The sequence below is a fragment of the Tauraco erythrolophus genome, chromosome 8, assembly GCF_009769465.1.
Source record: "Tauraco erythrolophus isolate bTauEry1 chromosome 8, bTauEry1.pri, whole genome shotgun sequence".
Lineage (NCBI taxonomy): Eukaryota > Metazoa > Chordata > Aves > Musophagiformes > Musophagidae > Tauraco > Tauraco erythrolophus.
In genome coordinates this window covers 24,799,767-24,821,370 of record NC_141472.1, presented here as the reverse complement: position 1 = coordinate 24,821,370, position 21,604 = coordinate 24,799,767, and the positions used below count along the sequence as shown (strand labels likewise).

The 21,604-nt window shown below is 37.2% G+C and overlaps 1 protein-coding gene across 1 annotated transcript in view; it reads right to left on the bottom strand.

Moving 5' to 3' along the window:
* FIGN (fidgetin, microtubule severing factor) overlaps positions 1–21,604 on the bottom strand; it is a 97,129-nt gene that overhangs the window by 23,433 nt on the left and 52,092 nt on the right. Inside the window, exon 2 of the mRNA XM_086615830.1 lies at positions 17,086–17,140. Within this exon, the coding sequence (XP_086471956.1) occupies positions 17,086–17,140 (55 nt within the window). The remainder of the gene's footprint in view (positions 1–17,085; positions 17,141–21,604) is intronic.

Genomic DNA, 21,604 nt, shown 5'->3' with positions numbered 1-21,604 from the left:
AACCACAGTCAAAGAAATTTCCAGGAATAAGGCTTAAATAAATAGAGTTACCTTTTATAAATGAGCATTTTCTTTTACATAGTATGTGCACTGGAAAAGGAAAAGAGATTCTTGACAAGTTGCTCTACCTCTGGTCTCAGGACTGTCTAATGAATAAGGATATTAGTTCATCTGGCCCACTCTCAGCAATGTGATAATAAACGTTTCCCTTTTAAAACACGTTTGCAAACTTGTTAAAAAAAGGAAGGCTTAATGTTTTTATGTTGTCATAATGCATGAAATCCTTTCCTTTTTGTATTCATGATAATTATCAAGTAAATTCTATCGAAAAAAAAGGGAACAAAATTTTGGCATAATTTGGGATGATAGCATTATAGATGAGAATTGCTCCCATAACCTCCTTCTGAATGGTGATATATGCAAAATAATCCAAAAGGAGTTGCTTTCCAGTCCCGTTACAGACTACTTGACATCCACTGCTCAAGTGTTTCAAACCTTCAGTTGCTGACTGTAATAGTGCACAGATGGAACAATATTTATTCTGTCAGTGGAAACTAATTAGGATGACACTAACTCTGAACATTAAATCAGAAGAAAAAAATGAAAAAAATAATCACACTTTACACAGTGTGGCACATGATCTGTGAGTTTACAAATAAAAGCTATAAATTTTAATATATTTGTTACATGGGAGGTGTGACCATCTTTGCTGTTGCTGCCTGCCAGACACAGTAGCCAGAGATGGGCTTGCAGAGCCATATCTGGATTTGCGTACAAACATCCCCATCTCTACTGTTAATTCACTTCACGTCAGAAACTGCATCTCAACAACTTTCACTCTGTAAGAAGAGCAAGTCAGACTTGCAAATTATTTCACATTATTCGTCAGTCAGCCACACTGCCCCTGTCACCCAGAGGTCAGCCTCCTCAGCCTGTGGTCCTTCAGGTCCTAACTGTGCCAACACCATAAGCCGGGAAGAATCGAACTCAAGTCAGGGAGGTGGCCAGCCCCATTGTTCTACTTCTCTCCCTTAACTCCAGCTGCAGGCATTATGAGGTTGGCTGCCCTTTAGAATGAAAGATCCCATTTGATAAATCATCAGGTCTGATATATGTACGTGCAACTTCCATTCAAGAACTAGCTCGCAGCTGCGGAAGACTCGAGATCAGACATGTGATATCAACACACAAACTAGTGATTTTCAAAACCTCACTGGGGATCTAAGTCTGCATCTTTTGGTGCCTGAATACCTTTAAAAGTCTTCTTGACTTTTGATGTTCATGAAGTTCAATAAAATGGTTCACAAATGTTTAATGCTTTGAAGAACTACATAGGGTCCAGACGAGGGCCACAAAGATGATCCGAGGGCTGGAACACCTCTCCTATGAACACAAGCTGAGAGTTGGGGTTGTTCAGCCTGGAGAAGAGAAGGCTCCAGGGTGATCTTATTGCAGCCTTCCATTACTTAAAGGGGGCCTACAGGAAAGCTGGAGAGGGACTCTATGCAAGGGCATGTAGTGACAGGACAGGGGGCAATGGCTTTAAACTGAAAGAGGGCAGATTTAGATCAGATCTAAGGAAGAAATTCTTCACTGTGAGGGTGGTGAAACACTGGAAGAGATTGCCCAGGGAAGCTGTGGATGCCTTATCCCTGGAAGTGTTCAAGGCCAGGTTGGATGAGGCTTTGAGCAACCTGGTCTAGTGGAAGGTGTCCCTGCCCATGGCAGGGGTTGGAACTAGATGATCTTTAAAGTCTCTTCCATCAAAACCATTCTATGATTCTATGATTCTATAAATCAGTAGCATCAGTGGGACCATATTTATTTACTCCATTAGCAGATCAAGCCCATATATCCAGGTGAGGCTTTTTTCCTTCCAACTCAAATCATTCTATGAGTCTGTGGTACAGCTCAAATTCACAAGATTAAAAACCCAGTGTAGAGCATGGCAGTTTGCTATTGGACTCACCTATCAGTCCAATTGTCTTTCAGCAGTACTCCCTTTAAATGAACGTCAGGAGAGAATCAGGTTTGATGCGCATACGTATTCACATAGATCCACCATCCTAACATCTCACTCTATAATAAATAACCTTTGTAGGGAAAAAAGAAAGAAGTATATGCTTTAAGTAATGTTGACTTTTGTAATTTGGAATGGCAAATTAATTGAGACCCAAAAAACAGAGGAAAAAAAGACTATCAACTGTCTACAGTTAAGCAAGTGTTTTTAGAAGCAATGCATCATAAAAAAGTCATCCCGCTAATTATTGTTCTGCTAATATAAGATCAACTGGAAAGAAACAGAACTGCCTGAGAAGGTGAGATCGCAAAGGCTTCTTGTCTGTGCAGTGGCATGATCCCCTAGAGCTGTTTAAAAAAAAATACATTTGGAAGGGATACTTTCTGTATTGGTAGTGTTGTTCACTTAGCATCTCTCAGCAACCAGGAACATGCTGGTGCAGAATTTCACTTTGACTCCATCCATATTACACAAAAAGTAAAGATAATGAATATTCTTTTCATAAACCAGAAAGAATAGTTAAACACTTCTTCAACAGTTCCAGCTATAGTCACTAGTCTAATAAGGAATATTATCTTCTGGCTTTTCTCAGATCAATGAGACTAATTCTGAAATTTAATTATTTTAATCTGAAAACATATTTTAAAGCACCTTCTAAACTGAGATACTAAACATGCTCCATAAGCTTTCTTTATTTATTGATATTCATGCCAAACCTCAAAGACTACTAAACTGCAATCTTACATTTTAAAATAAAATGTTTTTTTCCAAACCAAATTCAACATAAGGAGTAAACCTGCAAAAAATGATTAAGTGCATCTTGCTTCTAACTGATGATAATATCTTCTGTGGATGCCAGATAGCATCTCTACTGAAACCATACCTTGACTTGACAATAAAGCTGCAAGTTACTCAAGTGTATTTTAGCCAACTGCCAGATTTAAAAACAGTCACAACATACTATTAGTGGCATTCAGCCAATCTCTTAAGGAACACAATGACCCGAACTTTATTCTGAAAACTCAGTTTGAAAGCAAATCTATTCCCTAAAGTAATTTTCAGCACTGCTTAAAAAGCTTGGAAAAATCAGATTAGAGTAAACCAGGTTATGTAGATGTTATGAGAATGTAACTTCTAAAAATAACTTTATGGATCAATTCAAGTAAACTTCAAATACAGAGATCTCACCTTTCACACAGCCCTGCACCTCTATGTTCTATAATTCTGGTCCCAAACTATCAGATTGATACAGTCTGTATAGTTAGTATAGTGTTTAGAAAGCCTGGGATATAAAACAACTCCTGTGCATTGAAGATTTATGCCTTGAGAGGCTTATGTGAACACATTAAATACAGTATCTGATAGAACTGCTGCACTGCATGCTATATTTTGAAACGACTATGGATGCCTAAGGAAAAAAAAAAATATTCTCTCAAACAAACAGGCACACGTATGTACTACTATAATCTGTAACACAGCACAAATTTCCTTCCATTTTTTTTTCTGCAGTATTCCCATCACCATTGTAAACTTCCATGAGAAATAACACAGAATCTTACAGATGAATGAAAATAAAAATGGAGATAATGCTAAATACAGCCAATGAATGAGACACAATCATTGAAAGCTTGCCATAATCACAAAAAATGCACCCAGGTAAATGCTTAATAGAAACTCCTATGAACTAACAGGAGTGACACATAATCAATGAGACTGCTATTAAAGCATTATTAAGATGTAACCTTGTTTATTCTAAGTAATATAAAATGTACCCACTCACACATAAAAGCCATTCATGCACTACCCAGCCTATCACAAAAATGATCAAATATAGTCTAAAGGAGAATGTTCACAGATACTTCAGAAAAAGCAGCATATGCTAACGCTTCGACATATTTGGTCCAGAAAATAACTTAGATGTTATTAACGTATGACAGCATATATTGAACTTATTCTTTCCAAACAGCATTGACTAAATGTCTCTCTAAAATTGATTCCAAGGGGTAGCAGTTTACTACTTTGTGTATTCAAAGTAAGTTACTGCTTAGCTAAAATATCACATGCAAGGAAGAAATGGAGTTAGTCTCAACATGTGGCTAAATAAGATAACTTGTTTCATGCATAGCAACTCTACAGACTTATTTGTCTGCTGATGCATGACATCTAGCTTATAACTGTAGCATTAGGAGCCATTTATACAGGAAAAGTACTGTTCTAAATTTCACTTTCACCTCACTAGTGAGGAAAACTACATCAACTCAAAGCATCACTTACCTATTCACACTACAACTGAGTCTATGAAAGGATTTTGCCAACACGGAAATTAACGATCAGATTTCTGTTCCTTCTTATCACACAGCTGTACTACCAGGGAAAGAACACCACAGATAAACTCAGTTTCAGCAAAGTAACTTATGATTTAAATGAAACATTCAACATTTTTGGTGCCATCTATAAAGTCAAAATTATGCCTAATGCCATCAAGTCTGAATGCAGCAATACAAATATTTCAGAGCAAGTATTTTCCCAGGGCAAGTACAAATTAAGGAAATCATGAGCAATTGCAATTCCTGTTGTGGTCAACAATTCTCCTCAAGATCCTCACCAGTTTCCCATTGAAAGGCATTGACTGTTACTCAGCTTGAAATCAGGGAGAGTTCTCACTTTGAGCAAGGTCATTCTCATAGGCAGGGTACAGTGAAGCAAAGATAACAGTCGTGTCGTAACCACACGTAATATAATAGAGGATGGTGAAAGAATTATAATTGTATCTATCCGATCTCTATCTGCAGTGTTGCTAAGTATATCAAAAGATGTAAAACTAGTAAATAATGCAGCAGAAAGTTCCTGAATATAAAACGAGTCTCCCCAAACACAGGAACTCAAAAGAAAAAGAAAGTTGCAATGGCATTGCATAGACTGTTATTTTAAAATTTTTCTTCCCATTTCTACAATTCACAACCTTTTGGCTTAGGCTATTTTCTCTTTGAAAAAGATACCTCCAGTGGAGTCAAAGAATTTCACCATTACTCTAGTTATTTGGTGTTTTTCTGCTATTTTCTTATTAAAAATACCTGTGTTTGCACTGCAAGTATCTGAACTCTGTTAATTAGTTATGTGTAAAAAACATCCTTATAAAAATTATTCTCTGAGTATTTCTTTCTTCACCTATTCTGTGAGATAATGTAGCACTGTGGCAGAGAAAAATGAATAAACCTCTTTTGTGGCTAAAAATATACCTATATTCTTTTATTAGCTTTCCCTTTCTTCCTTCCACCTAAACCACAAGGCATTTTGACTTATAATTGCATTTTTTATTTTGACATGTTTGTTTTATGGTATTTGTTTCTTAAATCTCTTTCAGAACTCTGCAGAGCTGATATACACATCAACATTTGCTCAAAGTAACAAAAGTGCAATCCAGTGGAATTAAATGCAGTTGTGTTTTGATGCTAAAATAATCCTATAAATACAGTTTCACTGAGGAACAGTGGTGAGAAAAATCTCAGGAGGCTCAAGCAATATCCGTTCAGTTCAAAGACGTATCCTAAAATTTTGAGTTTTCTGCTGAAAAGTATAGCCCTTTTCCCCTCCTCTCCGTGTAAAAGTTGTTCATTTAGAACAGGCTAGTTTTACACCTCAAGAGGACAGAGAAGAGGGCATCCTGAAGATGGTGAGAGGACATCAGCACTTTTTCTCATAGTAAAGACTGCATGGTACAAAGAGGGTGACTTTGGCATGGACCATTTGTGGAAAATAATTGTGAGCATGTAGAAAGAACAAAAACTAGGACAGTGTGTTTTAATAAAGAGTGCAGGAGCAACATTCCTAGTTCTAAAGAACTCCAGTTCTCACACAGAGCCTGGGACAGTGATTCGCTTCAGAAAAAGCAAAATACTTTCCTTCCTTCTCCCTATTCTGTGCAGTAACTCAGAGCAATCAATTCCAAAGTAGGCTGAAGCCTGGGAAATTTAACAGCTTGGGTGTAAATCTTCATTCCCAAACCCTTCCCACCTGCCATGATTACTATCAGTCATTCTTACTAATTAAGAAGAAAACAAACATTTTTCACTTCTTGCTGTGGGGAGAAAAATACTTCCTGTGAGACATACAGATTGGAACTTACTTGGCAAATATTATTTCTCTCTAGAAATAACTTATACTAACAAATAAAGTGCGCCAGGTCCCAGTCTCCAGCCTTGAGGACAAGTGGCACAGTTTGGAGGTTAGTGGTCTTAAGCCCACACTTAAGCCGTGGCTCCATTTAGTTTATATGATGTAGCTTTGGAGAGTCCATAGAAACAGCAAAGCTTTGAAGATGTCGCTGACATTAAGTTATTTAGCAATGACAGTGAAATATCCATGCCAACTTCCTATTTATTAGACACTTATTTTTTCGTGTGTAAGATACATGGTAGGTTATTTTAAAACACAAAGACACATTCCAAGTTTTCCAGAAATCTTCACTGGATCTTTTCATAGTTAAAAAAAAAAAGAAAAAAATTAAAATGTCCAAAAGAGAAAGAAAGATCAATAAAAAACCCCCTTCTTTCAGAAAGGCAACTCTTGAGTTTTATTTTTGCAATACTATTTGCATCTACTCATTATTTCCCTAAACTTCTATCGAGATCTCTCTTCTTCCCTCCTTAATGAGTGCACATCTACACATATATTAGCTGTAAACTAAAAAAGAAAGGAAAACTGTCGGGAGAAGCACATATTTTCCACATATGGATTTGATTCAAGGGAAGAAGGAAACCAAGAAAACAGGGATACAATAATGGCTTAAAGTAACAGAGGAAGAAATATGATAGACACCTAGAAGAAAATACTAATTTTGATGCAAATAATCATCAGTTAGATGGCATGGTTCATGAAAAGATTAATTAGGGAACTGGATCCAATTAGTAAGAAATACTGTAAAGTTTTGTTGCTGACTGCTTGTGTTCTTAAACAAAATGGAAAAGTTTGAAGTGCTGCAGGACTTAGAATGAGCTATTGCAGGAAAGCAAAATACATTGAAACAGCAGTTGGGGCTGGAACACAGATACCAAAATGCATGTGTTCCTTAGGAAAAAAAATAGATGGAAAAGGGTGTCTGATGACGTTATAGACTGTGAAGACATAAAAAGGGATATGTTGGATAAAACAGTCTGGTCATGTCAAAATAATAGACACAGGAAAAAAAAATGAAGTGTGCTGGAGGAGTCTTAGAAATTACACATTAAAACTCCCAGATTATATCTGGACTTGGAGGGAATGGGAAGGTGGCAGAAGAGGTGAATTGATCCAGGCAATAGTTCTATTAGTTCAAGGTTTAAATACATACACATATTGCAGAAAAATGGAATGCAGTTCACAATGGGTTATCAAAGGTAATTAATGCCGAGCTAATTTCTTTGATAATATGGCTGATTTTAAGCAAAGGAAGTTACTGAATCATTCAACTGCACATCTGCATATATTTGATAGGTTACCTTATGCATTAACAGCTGGTAAGATAGGAATTAGTAAAAGGACTGTAAATTAGTTAAGGAAATACTAAAAGGGGTATAATGACAAACAATATTGAAAGGGTATCTACTGATCTGGAGGAAGCTTGGTAATGAAGATCCTCAGAGATCAATTTGCAAAATTCCCTTAAATTCTTTACTGAATATGAATATGACATAAGAAGTAGGAACACATGGTGGAAACTTGCAGTTTAGACAAAATTAGAAGGCATCATGAGTAGAAACAAAAATCAAAATATCACACAGGTAAATGTCATATTCCATGTAAACACAGGTAATGAACAGAAAGTAGTAGTACGAAGTATGAGTTAATAGTGACAAAAATTGCTACAAGTTGAAACTTAGTTGCAAAGAAAAAGGAAAGGAAAAATATGGAATATATAAGATGATTGGAAGAAGAACTTTCATCAACTGATTTGATGTAAATACGGAAACAAGCTATGCAGTTGTAAAACATAAACAGGCAATTTTTTTTTTCCAGACAGTATTAATGTCATTACAGTGAAACCTCACCGGAACTGTAATTCTCATTTGCTTCAGGGAAGATAAATTTAAACTGGAAGAAGAATAGGGAATGGCTATATGGATGACACTGGGAACGAAGAATGTACACGCACAGAGAATAAAAGATGTTGGCTTGATCTACCCTGCCAAGACTGAATAGGAATATGATTCCTCTGTAAAAATATAATCAGCAAAGCATATACACTGGAGATGAACTATTTAAGTCAAAAAGACAACATTGGCACAAGAACAAATAAGTATAAAACAGCCATAAATAAATTTATGCTGCAAAATTAGAAGATTTGTAACTCCCAGGGTAGCAACATTATTGAACAGCCAACCAGAGTCCTGAAGGACAAAAATAATTAGCTCATGTTAAGACACAGCTTTATCATTTTATATTATAATATAAAGTGACAGTAGGGGACTGGACTTCGAGATACCCTAGGGCCTTTTGTATTTCATATACCCATCTCAGAAGGGTTACAGAGCTCTTCTTAGCCTGTGGAAAAAAGGTGGGACTAGGCCAGTGATGAGAACATTAAGGGAACGACAGGAATATTAGCTTGGCGCAGAGCCACACTAAGGAATGAACTATTGCTTCCAAACTGGGGCCAGCTCCTCTATATGCGCCTCAGAGAACGGGCAAAGTCCATTTCTGCTTGTGCATGTCTATATGTGGGTATGTTTCAAGACGATTTTGATTAGGGAGAGGAGTAAATAGAAATAATAACAACACATTTCTGCTCAGTTCTTCAGCATATCTGGTTTCCTTGTACTCAGTTACCTAAAGGTTAAACTCAGAAGAGCACTGCAGAGCCCAGCATTCCTTCCACTTGCATGGCAAAATCATTCCTCTTTGATATGCACTGCCTGCTTCATTCCTATTTAAATACTAATGCACTTTTTTCTTTTTTTTTCATATTTTTTTCTTTATGTTTTTTTAACTAGTAATAATTCACTCATGTCATCTGGTATTGGCACCTACACTGCAATAAAATTCTGTGGGGCTACATGCAGAGACCTCCAAAATATCCATTTTGTAATAAGTGGTTTTCTGTTTGGGCTTTTTTTTTTTTTCGGTTGGTTGATTGGTTGGTTTGTGGTTTGTTTGTTTCTTTTTTTTAAACAGATATCTTCAAATACTGCTTAGAGCTTGTGAAAAGTGGTTTTCCTTTTATGAACTTTAAGCATGTGGCAGTGATCAAATGGGTACAGCTGTCCTTTAAGGACATTGGCAATTATTGTCATCATACCTCCTGTTAGGCAGTTCAAATTGCTTAAAACTTTGATAATGATTACTTGACTGCATTTAAATGAAGGTCGTTTACCCTTCCATTCCCTACTTATATAGCGTCTTTCCTGCAACACGCCTCAAGGCCCTTTCCGAAGAACACTAATCAGTACACAAAATTATATTGAAGCAAATAACCTTGTCACAAATTCCATTACACAGTAAAAGCTAAATAAAAAATAATAGCTTTCCTGTCTATATTTAAAAATATATATCCACTTAGTGTCAAGCTTTTCAACTAGAAGAGAATGCCACAGAAGAGCACAAATGGTGCTGCACAGCAAGGAAACGCGAAGTAAACTATTTCTACAACACACTTAACCAATACTCATCCTACCTCACCAATACAATGGGCAATTGCAAAAATCAATATTTTTTAAATGCTAGCTCATGTTAAACTCAAAATTTTTCAATGGGAGTTTCAAAGGAGCAGTTGAAGCCATGTCCTAGAGGGCCAACCAGTCAGTGGAACAGAAATCGCCCTGTCTTCCAACAATAACTGTTTTAAGGTTTGATTGAGGCAAGACTGGCACCAATCTGACATTTACTTAAAGGAGAACTGTAACCGTTTCACTCAGCCTGCCCGTGAAAAACAGAAGAAGGATTTCTTCACATAAATAAAGGTAATTTCTTATCGCCGTACACATACAACCTCCTACACTGCCTCAAACAAGTAAATGTACTTCCCTTGCTTGCAAGTCTAGACAGGAGAAAAGATGAGTGATAATGTAACTCCCGTTCCATAGTGGGCTTCTTGGCTACTTATGGCTAACCCTGACACTGACTGTAAATACAGCAGTCTCCACAAAATCCAGCAGGCTCTTTGAGTTACTACAAATTGACAGAGGTAAAAATATCAAGCAAAAACAGCCTGGAAATTACCTTTCCTTCTAACCAAACAAGTGATTTGATCCACTTCAGTGGCAAACTCAGCCCTTCCCTTGTGACAAGTCTGGGACCATAACAGAAACTGTAGAAAAACTATGCATGCAAGAAGCTAAAATGACAAAAATCGTAGTTCACCGATAGATGTAGCATTGTATTTATAGCATTCTCTGTGCTGCAGAATATCACACACCCCACAAAAATCCAGTGATCGCTCTTGCAGATAAGTTCTTTGGTAGTTTCTCATCTGAAAAAGCAGAAACAAAATGAAACCAACTGCAACCCTTAATGAAGAGAGAAAACATCTAAAAGGACAAAAGCCACCCCATATCCTATATAGTTTAACTCTTTTTTTGGCTGACAGAAATATAACAGAGAAGGGGTAGATAAAAAAGATTAAATACAAAGGAGAGCAATAAAGGGGTCCAGAAATTAGAGACTCACTTAAAGCTCTTACCCAAGTATTTGCATTATTGCTGATTTTAGCTTGTGAAAAATGAAGACATTGAGGAAATAAACTACAAATTAAAGAAGAGAAACAAAACATTTGGAAAACTCATTTTAAAATTGGAGAGAAAACAACTTGAAATACAAATAACTAAAGCTCTCACTGCATAGTAATCCACAAGATGCCTGTGCTTAAAGTGATGAAACAGACTTTGTTCAAAGAGTCCTGGTTGACAACATTTATACAGATTTGGCATTCTATACCATGATCTTTTCACATACAAAAACAAACACAATTTTTTTTTGGAAGCTACAGACCTCTTCTTCAATTCTAACTGAAATGATTTATTGGCTAATTGACACTTCTTGAATTAATTCTTCTTGAAGTATAACCTAGGAAATTCCATCTCCTCAGTTATGTCAAATTTGACAGCCTCAGGTGAAATTTCTCCTTTCTTAATTATTTTATTATCTCATTAATTCTTCCAATCCATTAGTTCCACTCCCATGTCCGCCTCTGAAGAATTTCTCTTCTTCCTTGATGTCTATACCTTTCAAGAACCTCAAATAAACAATGTCCTCCCTTGGCAATCTCTTCACTATACTAAATATGTTTCACTACTGTCATTTCCCTTCAGAAACTAACTAGCGCTTATTCATCAGTTTTTCTCTGCCTTTTCTTGAGTGACGATTCCTGAAGGGACCAACCAAATTGACCCTCTCAGACCTAGAGGTAGAAGTGTCTGATTTGCACTACTGTGTGCTATGATATTTACGTACAAGTGCTTCCCCACCCCCCGCAAAAAAAGTACTTCTGAAAATTGTGCGTTGCAAATCATATCTTACCCGTTGCCTGCTGTTCCTCTATATGAGGTGACAATAAAAGGTGAAATGAACCATGCTGCAAATCTATTGATCAATAAATCAGTGTTTCAGTGGCCACGTTGAAGAGAAGGGCATAGTACAGATACCACTCTCAAAACTGCTGGTCTCTGGGACAGACTGCCCAGGGAGACTGGAGAATCTCCTTTCCTGGAGACTGTCAAACCTCAACAGGACAAGGTCCTGACTGACCTGATCTAATTTTGAATTAGCCCTCCTCTGATCGAAAGGTTGGACTAGATGACCTCCAGAGGCCCCTTCCAACCCAACTTGCTGTCTGTGAATCGCTTAAGGATTTTTGATCATTCCAGTAATACAGCGTAGTACCTCAAATCAGCTGTGTGCTGAATTCCCCATTAGATCTTGTGCTGTGCTGTTTTTTCCCTTACAGTCTGATACCAGATGCAAGAAGTACAAAGACTGGACCTCTTCTCCCAGCAGTATTGCAAGGAGATTTAGGAGATTATTCAGCTTCTCTTGGACTGTACTAATTTTTACAAATTGTGAGAAGAGAGAAGATGGATCACACTGGAATGGGGAGTCAATGTCAAGGGAATGTATAAGACAATCATCAGTTCAGCGGCCGTATCATCTGCAATGGGATAAAACATGGAACTATCTATTGTTTTGGATAATCCCAGAAGGATAGTGGTCAGCAAAGCCAAGTATAGTGTCACCATCTTTGCCAAATGATCCCAGCTCTTTCTGGAATACAAGTTTCAGTTGTTTTTGAGAAGGGATTAGGTACGTATACATTTTTCCTTCCCAACATTGAGGGCAAAAATGGAGCCTGCCTTATCTCAGACAGTTGATATGTAACCTAGAAATACTGCTGCCAATCTAGTGGAGATTAGAAGTAGCTGAATTTTCATTGCTTTGCCTAAATTTTCTCAAGAATACCCTTATTTCTGCAGACTGTATTGGAGGATCATATACTTCATCTTCTTCAAGACCTTCCTGTCCTTTTGCTACTCAGTTACGGGATATCATCAAACTACCGTTAACACTGTTTCCTCGACACAGGGATCAACTCAGTGTTTTTGGGGACAGTCCCTGCTCGCAACAGTATAGAGATTATTTTAGACACAACTGGAAATGGCAGAGTCCTTTGGGGTTGGCTTTTACTAGCTTAGTATCTAATACGGAATAAATATGCTAAAAGCTTCAAGTCAAGTGTAGTATGTTCTAATAAAATGGAAAAGAATAAGAAATAAAACTATTAATGGCAGCACAATAAAAACGAAAAACCCACTCAAAAATAAGTAGCAAATCAATTAAGCATAAAACCAGAGAGAACAAAGAGGTGCTCAAGGCTACCGAGTGCCTAATTCTAGAGAGTTCATTCTTCAAGATATTGAGCATCACAGCACTGAGTTGGCAAAATAAGTACATAAATCATGGCAAAACCTTGTGTGTTTTCCAGTAGGAATGCGCCTACCCTAAAGACAAATTGGAATTTCTTGAATTGGTGTTTAGCAACCAAGACAGTAACTTGCCAAACTGGCTCTTTCAAAATGTTTTTCCTTAAAGAAGATTCACATTGGTAAAGTCTTCCACAATTACATTTCCTCTGGAATTAACTAAAGGATAACATTTTTCATAATCATGTTTTAAAAAGCTGATTTTCAAACATTGTAGAGATACAATGAATTTTTAGAACTTTAGGCTAGGCTGTTAGAACACAAGTTGAAAATATACCAAAAAATGAGCAGATTATAGGCTCTGAAAAGGAGGCCAATAATTGGATTTCTTTTACTATTGTTTAAATTTTTTTAATATGTCTAGACAAGGAATTCAGTTTTAAAACCAAAATTATTTAGAAAGGAAACATTGTCATATGCCATTTAACTCTCAAATCTTACCCAGAAAAAAAAGTAAATGTAAAGTTTTATGGTTGAGAATGCAGTGATTATTTTGATGATCTGACAATCACAGGTTTTGATTATCTGATAATCACAGAAGCAGGTAGGTTTGGTTTTTAGTTTTTTACAAACGTAATATATATTATTGCCTCTGATACAAAAGCTCAGAGAGCCTGACTAAAGATTGCTCATAATTCCCCTAGCGTCGTCTTCATTGTTGTATGTCAACCGTCATACCTCTCAGCTGCTATCACATGATAGATACTCTGTCTTAAAGGTGGTCATCACAACGCAGCCACTTCTGGAGTGGAGTGACATGTGCTATTAACACATGGCAGATTATGATCCCTGTGCAGAAGAAAGCTGTCTGTCTGAAAGTATTACTGAAGAAATACCGGCGATCTTCACTAAAAGACAAACATGGCATCTTCATGACAAAAAAACCAAACCATGCAACTCAAAACTATGAATGTTTAAGACTATAACTACTTATGATCTCACTTACTTGAAAGCTTGTATATCCAGTATCAAGGTAATCCTACTACACTGTCTGGAGAATTGGTTTAAGATATCTCAGTGGGACTTAGAGCATCCAGACTAAACTGGCTGAACTGTTAACCTGAAAGAAACCATTCAGTATTGCCCTAGAATTAATTAGTTCCACTTTAACATGGAAAAGGGTTTCAGTGGGTAAAGTGCCAGAATGAGAGTCATCAAAACAGACCTCCGGTAATCACCAGAGAGTAGGAGTATTAATCTATCTGATTAATCTGTTGAGCTGTAATAGTTCCTCAAGGGCAATGTGATGAGTTGGTAAGTGAACCTGGTGTCATTCTTCTATCCCCTGCTCCAGAAGGATACAGGACTGCAGAAGAAAGCTTGTTGGCAACAGCAGTGCTTCCTATTTGCCGTGATAGGAACTGGTTGAAAGCAGCTGAATGCTTCTCCAGACTCACTAGATACTACCTTTACTGAAAATTTTGCAATGCTTTCATCAGAACCCTAGTGTCTTTGGCAACATTAAGTAAGGATTGAAGCACTTGAGAGGAATAGTTAGCAATGATACAATACTAGAGTTATCATGGAAGCCAATCCTGGTATATGAATATAATATATTCTGGTAATAAGGTCCATCAGAGGAAGCCTCCCTGCCAGGAGGTTTTTGACAACCAGAGGAGAAAAGCTACAGAGTAAATGTGATCAGAACTGACTGTACAGCTACTATCAGCATCTTGCCACATTAAAGCAGGTGTGCTACATTAGTACACCTTAAAATTTTTGGCTTCTGCTGGATGTCTGAATGTTGTGAGCCACTAGGTCTGGGGAAGGAACGAGATTTCACTATATGTCAGAGAAGATTCCCCCCTCCTTCCTTTTCAAAGATGATAAACATGTTTATCTTATCTTCTGGTCCCTAAGAGAAAACTTATTAAAGCTATCTAAAACTGAGGTGCTGGAAAAAACAAGATGGCATAGACAGTGCTATCTGCTAACCTCCAATAAGGTGACTGAGCTAGAAATGTTTATGTATCAGTAAAAACTTACAAGCATTTGGACTGACACCGAGAGCAAACTAAGAAAAATGCCAGTTATTGCCAAGGACAATCTGCAATTAAGAATTTCACAGACAAAGTATGAGACAAAGGGAATAGATAGTAAATCATTATCAAACAAACTGAAATAGAGAAACTGGAACAAAAATTTAACATATTGAATTATTTCAAGAAAAGACAAAATGATCCCAGTGACTTAGAGTTCAGAAAAGCTGCTGATGCTGAATCATCAGGAGCCATAATTTCATCTGTCCAGACTCCTGATGTAGGAAACGCTTGCACAATTTCTGTCATCTTTTAAAAAGACAGTATTTCCTACTGAACTAAACAGAAACCTAGGCTACCTTAATCAGCTAGTCTCCAGTTGGAAGCTGCATATGTGTAGAATATGTCTAAAAGAGAACCAGGTCACCAAAAGAGGCATCTATTGAGCATCTTTTCTTTTACTCATTGACTTTCTATTTTTCCTCTGTACATTACACACTTTTCCCCTCCTCTGTTAGCCACCTCGGCTCTGGAATCACACTGGGAGTCAATCATTTTGCAGTCTGTGACCCAGAGTATTGATTGAATGCTGTGAAAGACGCCATTCAGTTATAATCAGTAACTAAACCATAAAATCATATTATTACTTACTTTCATTCATTCACTCCAGTAACATGACTAAACACCTTTAACTTCTTTCATCAACTCTCTACAGTAGCCATGTCATGCCAGCAAGACAAAAAATAAAGGAAAAAAAAAAAAATAAAGTCCAAACAGGCCTTTTGAAGCATGATCAGATCATGCCTTACAATGTGTTCCTCCCTGCAAAACAACAGTAGGCAGCCCTTTAATACCCTTCTTTGAAAGACAAATTTCTTTACCTAAAATTTTCAAATGGACACATGCCATTCTCTTAACCTTTCATAACAGACTTGTTTCCTACTCTTTCTGGTGTCTGTATACAGACACCAGACTCCCATGAAATATCCCATTAGTCCCACAGCTGAATTCTGGTTTCACCTGATGTCACCTTTCATTACCGCAGGCAATTTAAAGCTCAGGCATTCTGCTGTAGCGGAGGAGACATAAAAGACCAAAAATTACTTTAGAAAAATTATTTCTCAGAAAAGTCTAGAAAGAATTTATAAGTCTCCTCTCTCCATTAGTTTTTTCTCCATCAGCAATTATTCCAAAATCTAAAGTGTTTTCCCATTTATTTAGCCTTGCATTAGTAATAAAAAATATTATTTTCTTAACTTTGCAAGCCTATAAGGCATAAAGAATCTTTCAGACAAACACAAGGTGAATTCTGATGGAGTCAGTCCCCAAGCTTGGAAATGATAAAAATACAGGTAAAGACATCAGTTCTATCTTCTCTTGCACAGCTACCCAGTGTCTTGTCAACCCAATACAGATGGGAAGAAGTAAAACCAGTAACAAGTATTTCCAACAAAGAGGAGAGGGAAAGAAATCATCAGAGAGAGAACATTTAATAAAATACTTTAAACAGGAATTACTTTAATTACAGAAGACCAATAAAGATGGAAAAACAATCCAAATAGCATGTTGATGCACCTCAAAGCTTTTCTCTTGCAGAGCCTTGTAAAAGAATGTGTTGAGAATTACTTTTCTTTATACTGTTCAATCATTCTACGTTTGTATCTCTATGATGAAAGGATGTACCTGATGGCATAAGTCCCAAATCCAAGAGTCTTTACTAGACAATCTGTAGACCTGAATTATGAATTACTCTACCAATGAACCAACAAGTTTCAAAAGGCTTGCCTTTTTGTGACGGCTCAACACAAGACACTGAAGAGGCCAGAAAGTACTGCCTGAAACTGTTATCCCAACTGCAAAGGATAATGGAAAGAAAATCTTCCTTTGGCATAAAGAGCAAAAATAATATTATAAAAATACGTCTTGAAATACAAGCCAGGCATTTCATATTAAATGGTTCCTGTCTATTGTTAACTTCAAATGAAGACGATCTAGGATGCCTTCCTCTTCCTCCCTTTTAAAATTCTATTAAACACATCAAATTCAAATCATGAGAATCTCATATGTATTAGAATGGAAACAGTATTTTCTAAGTGGAGAGAAATAGCTCTGAAGGAGGAAAAAACATAAGTTCCCTTACCCCAAGATGAATCTTTTAGTCTCTCTTCCTCAATTCCATCCTTCTTAAGATGAAGCTTGGAAGAAGAATCCATAGTTAGATGGATACAACAAATTACTCCCACTCATTAAAACGTATCTTTCAGCAAAACAGAATTCAAGGTAAGAGTGAAAATGATTTGAGGTTGAGCTGAAAGTTTTATAGCAGCCAGTCAAGAAGTCAAATCCAAACAATCTCTTCTTTCTCGCTTTTATCAGAACATAATCTGAGGAATGTTGTAGATCAGAGACTCAAACAAAGGAATTTTGAACCCTTGATATGCCTAAACAACTTGTCTTATCTAACTGAGAAGCAGTGGGGTAAATCTTTTGCAGTAACTCATACTCTTTGCCTAAGTATTTGTAAAGTGTTCATATTCAAATATGGATAACACATTGAAATAACAAGTTCTTTGGGGTCCTTTGAGTTGGATGAAAGTCTAGAATGACAGTATTTAGTTAATACCTACAGAGAAATGCTGTGGAAGGGCTGTGGGAACAGAGGTTTACAGCAGGAAAGATCTGGGACTTGGACACTGAATTATACCAAGTCCCACATGTGAGTCATTTCATTCTTTCCTCTGGACGACTGATTAATCCCATTCCACTACAGCAGCAGCAAGTTGTAAGATGCTTTTTAAGTGCACCAAGCTGTTCCTAGTGCTATTGCCAAACAAAGTAAGAATAGTTTCTTTGATATGAAGAAAAGTTACATTCCTTCCTCCTTCAATTGCCAGCAGTGTTGAAAAACTACTTAGGTGAATGGCTAGATATCACTAAAATCTTGTTACACAACATATCAGAAACCTCATCAGATCAAGTGACAGAAATATGGAGATCAGTGGGGGCAGAAAATAAGGGAAAAGAAAAAAAAAAGTAGAAAAGAGAAATACATAAATAAAGCACTTTCATGAACCCTTTCTTGCTTGTCAGCAGAGCCTTAAGCATGTCCAGAGTATTTTAAGTGTCCCATTAGGTAGAGATGATAATTAAGAGAAAGCGTATATGAAGAAATATACATAAAAGATATTTTGTGTCCACTGTTATGAGAGCTGGAAGTGCTATGACACAGGCACTGGACAAACGACTTAGTCGCAGAATTTGTCCACTCAGTCTGTGATGGCAACAGATCTGCCTTTCAACAAGCATTTCATTTTTTTGCTTACTGCCCAAAGTGTTTTCCAATCTAAGCCATGTTTTATAAAAAGTCTGTAAAGTTTCAGAGTGCTACAGAAAGCATTACAGAAATGCAACTCGTACTACGGGTTAATGCAGTTTCTATAAGTAGCAGTTGTAATAAATAATTGAAATAATATCTACTGCTGATTCACAGTGAAAGGAATAAGCTCTACTGCACTCGGCTGACAGAACTAAAGATACTGCTGAAGACAGGAACGTTACACTTCACCATTGCGACACACAATGCCTTCAACTGAAGACTAAATCCTAGCTGGCTAGAAAATAATAGAATTACAGCTCAGTGGTGTCCGAGAATCTATGATAATGTATTGTCATCCAACAAACAACAATTAAACAAATGTTTTTCAAAAACATCAGCTTCTCTGAAGATCCATACTATACCAGGTTGTTGTCCTTCCCTATTTATGTGCTACAGGTATTGTAACAGCTCTTGTACTTTGTAGCATACTGGAAGCTCACACCTGTGGACATTCTCCCCAAAGGTCTCAATAGTACGAAGAGTAGCTCTTCCATAGGAGTCCCAAATACTACTGCTCATTTGCCAAGGCCCTGTTGACAATTCTCTGCTCCAGGAATCCTTTCAAACTGTTTTGCGCTTTCTAGACAACATTTGTTAATTATGGGGGACAAAAAGATGTTTTATTTTACTTGCATTATTGTTGCCGAAACAGCTATCTAGCCAGTTATCGCTCTGAACTTCCTGAAAACAGGTCCAAAAAGCCAAGGGACACTATCTCCTCTGCTCTGTGCGAACATACACACATAAAAAACTATTCTGTCTGCAGTAAATAATTAAGAGGTGGATTACATGTTTTTAACAGACTATTTTCTAATACTATAATCATTAAAACAGTGGGGAGTGAGGGAACCGACTCTCCAAATTCAACAGGATAACAATCTTTCCCTTGGACCCTGAGCTTACCCCTTCAAGTTACAAAAACAAAACCCCCAGAGAACTGGCAAACAAAATTTATCACATTATTGTTGGCATCAAAACAGAGGAACTTTTAACATATTTCAGCTGAAATCATATGATCTAGTAGCCTGGAGGAAGGGATATTAATAGCAGTCAGGGCAAAGAGGGGAAGAGAGGAACTTTCCTCAGCCCTGAGCTAGGCAGCAGGTTCTCCGCAGCTCTTCTCCACCATCCACCCGAGCACACGGGGCCAGCGGGGTGGGAAGCCCAGCGGCAGTGGGCTCGCAGGGATAGCGTTGGGCATTAGGGCTCAGCGGTTTCTGACAGCCTACCCCAGCTACTGCTACGGACTCACACCAAAGCCCTCCTGACACCAGCTGACCCTCCTCTTGATCGTGGCACATTTGAAGAGCTTTTAGGCTACTTCTGTGACAGACTGTGTGCTATTGTACTCAGGATTGGAAAAGACGATGGAGACAGCACTGAAGAAAGGAAATTGGCTATGAGCAAGTCCCTATCTCCTATTTGGTATCGATAACATATTCTTTTAATGCGGGGTGGGAGAGAAGAAAAAAAAAAAAAAAACAACAAAGGAAGATGGAGAAATGGCTTTCATCAACAGAAATGCATACATCAGCCAACAAGCTGAATAATCACAAAACGGGGAAAAACCCTGATCCAAGCATTAATAATTCAATTAGTATTCATTGAAATAACATTGATTTTAATTAATCTATTTCACATCACTGTTCATATCCTATATGCTTTCTATTAGAGCTTAAAAATCATTAGTCTATGAGCCTGCGAAGTACTCATATCTTTAAAAATAACAAAAAGGAGACACAAACTTGCCAAATAAATATTTTAAAGCCTCAAATAGTCAATACAGGAAAATGAAATGTAATTGCTTGTCACCGTGCATTATTAATATGGAATACACTAGTACGTTGCCAGCTGTATTATAAACATAATTTGATTCATCGGAACTTCAGTATATTAAAATATTGTTAAAAACTGCATCAGCCACCAAAGTATATACTTACCAGCTTGTATTTGCACAATACAATATCTGGCACCGTTCAGTGACTGACTGAAGCAGAACACTTTTCATTTATTCTACTGCTTTGCTCTGAGCTCATCCAAAATACACAGGAACAAAAAAACGTACATGTTTCTGTCTGAAGTAGGCCCAGCAGATCGATAGAGAATATCTATGTCCATCACAGAGCTTTGCTGGAGATGATGTGGAACAGGATGCATTTCTAAAGGAAACTCCAAGAGCCACTGTAATTCCTAAAGCTCTGTGCACCACGGCCTAAAGCCAGCACGCAAGAACTGCGCTTCTCTACTTTAGGACATGTTTTCTCTTTTTCATGTCAGGTAATGTTGACACTCTGGCCTTGGCCCTTCAGCAGGGTACTTTACCAGTGGGTCCCTACCAAGATGCATAAAAGATAAAGAAAAGAGGTGTAAAGGCAAATGCAATCTGATAGAGAGCAGCAACAGAGCTGTCTGGTATACCAAAATGATTTTATAAAGAGAAAAAAAAATATAGTCCTCTCTGCATTCTCCTGTCATTACCCTTTATGTCATAGTGATATAGTGATTCCACAATTATTGTTACTATTTATTTTATTTTATTTATTTTACAATATACTGAGGAAATTTCTGACTTTGGATGCAGTCTGATGTTCTTCTACAAATCAGAGATATGATAGTACAAGCACTTGGGTTTTAAACAAGGTTTTTTGCTTCCTATAGGTTTCTAATTAAGCTCAGTCAATCTTTATTAGTTTCCACCAGTTCAGATTTCAATGTAAGGCAATCAAAATACTTTAAATCTTTTCACTGTCAGTCATCTGTCTTTGCTCAAGAGAGCCTTTCACATCACAGCTTTTACCTTATTCTCCAACAATGCTCATACTTGTTCTCTTAATTGATACTTGTTTACACTAACGATTTCTGCTATGTGTGAAATACTTTCATGTGTAAAATAAACTGTAAGTAGCATTCCTTCATCTCCACCCCAAACTCATTATCTAAATGCTACAGGTTACTCCGCGTTTCTATATACACAAAACACAGAAGTGCTGATTTTCTTACTTTGTAACAGTTGTGGTCACCTCAGGTGTGCCAGCAGTTCAGCAAGGGGCACAGCCTGCCACTGCACATTATCACAGGATAATAGGACAGAAGAATTTAGATTCCAGATACATTTCCAAAAAATACCATAATTGGCTTATCAACAGTACTCAACCAAACTCAATAAAAAGCTCAGGCACACGCTTATTTTCTATATGCATATTTATCTAAATATATACTTGTATAGATAGATAGCTCTAGCTTTTTTTCCACATCACATGCAATGTCGAAACGTTATCTTTTC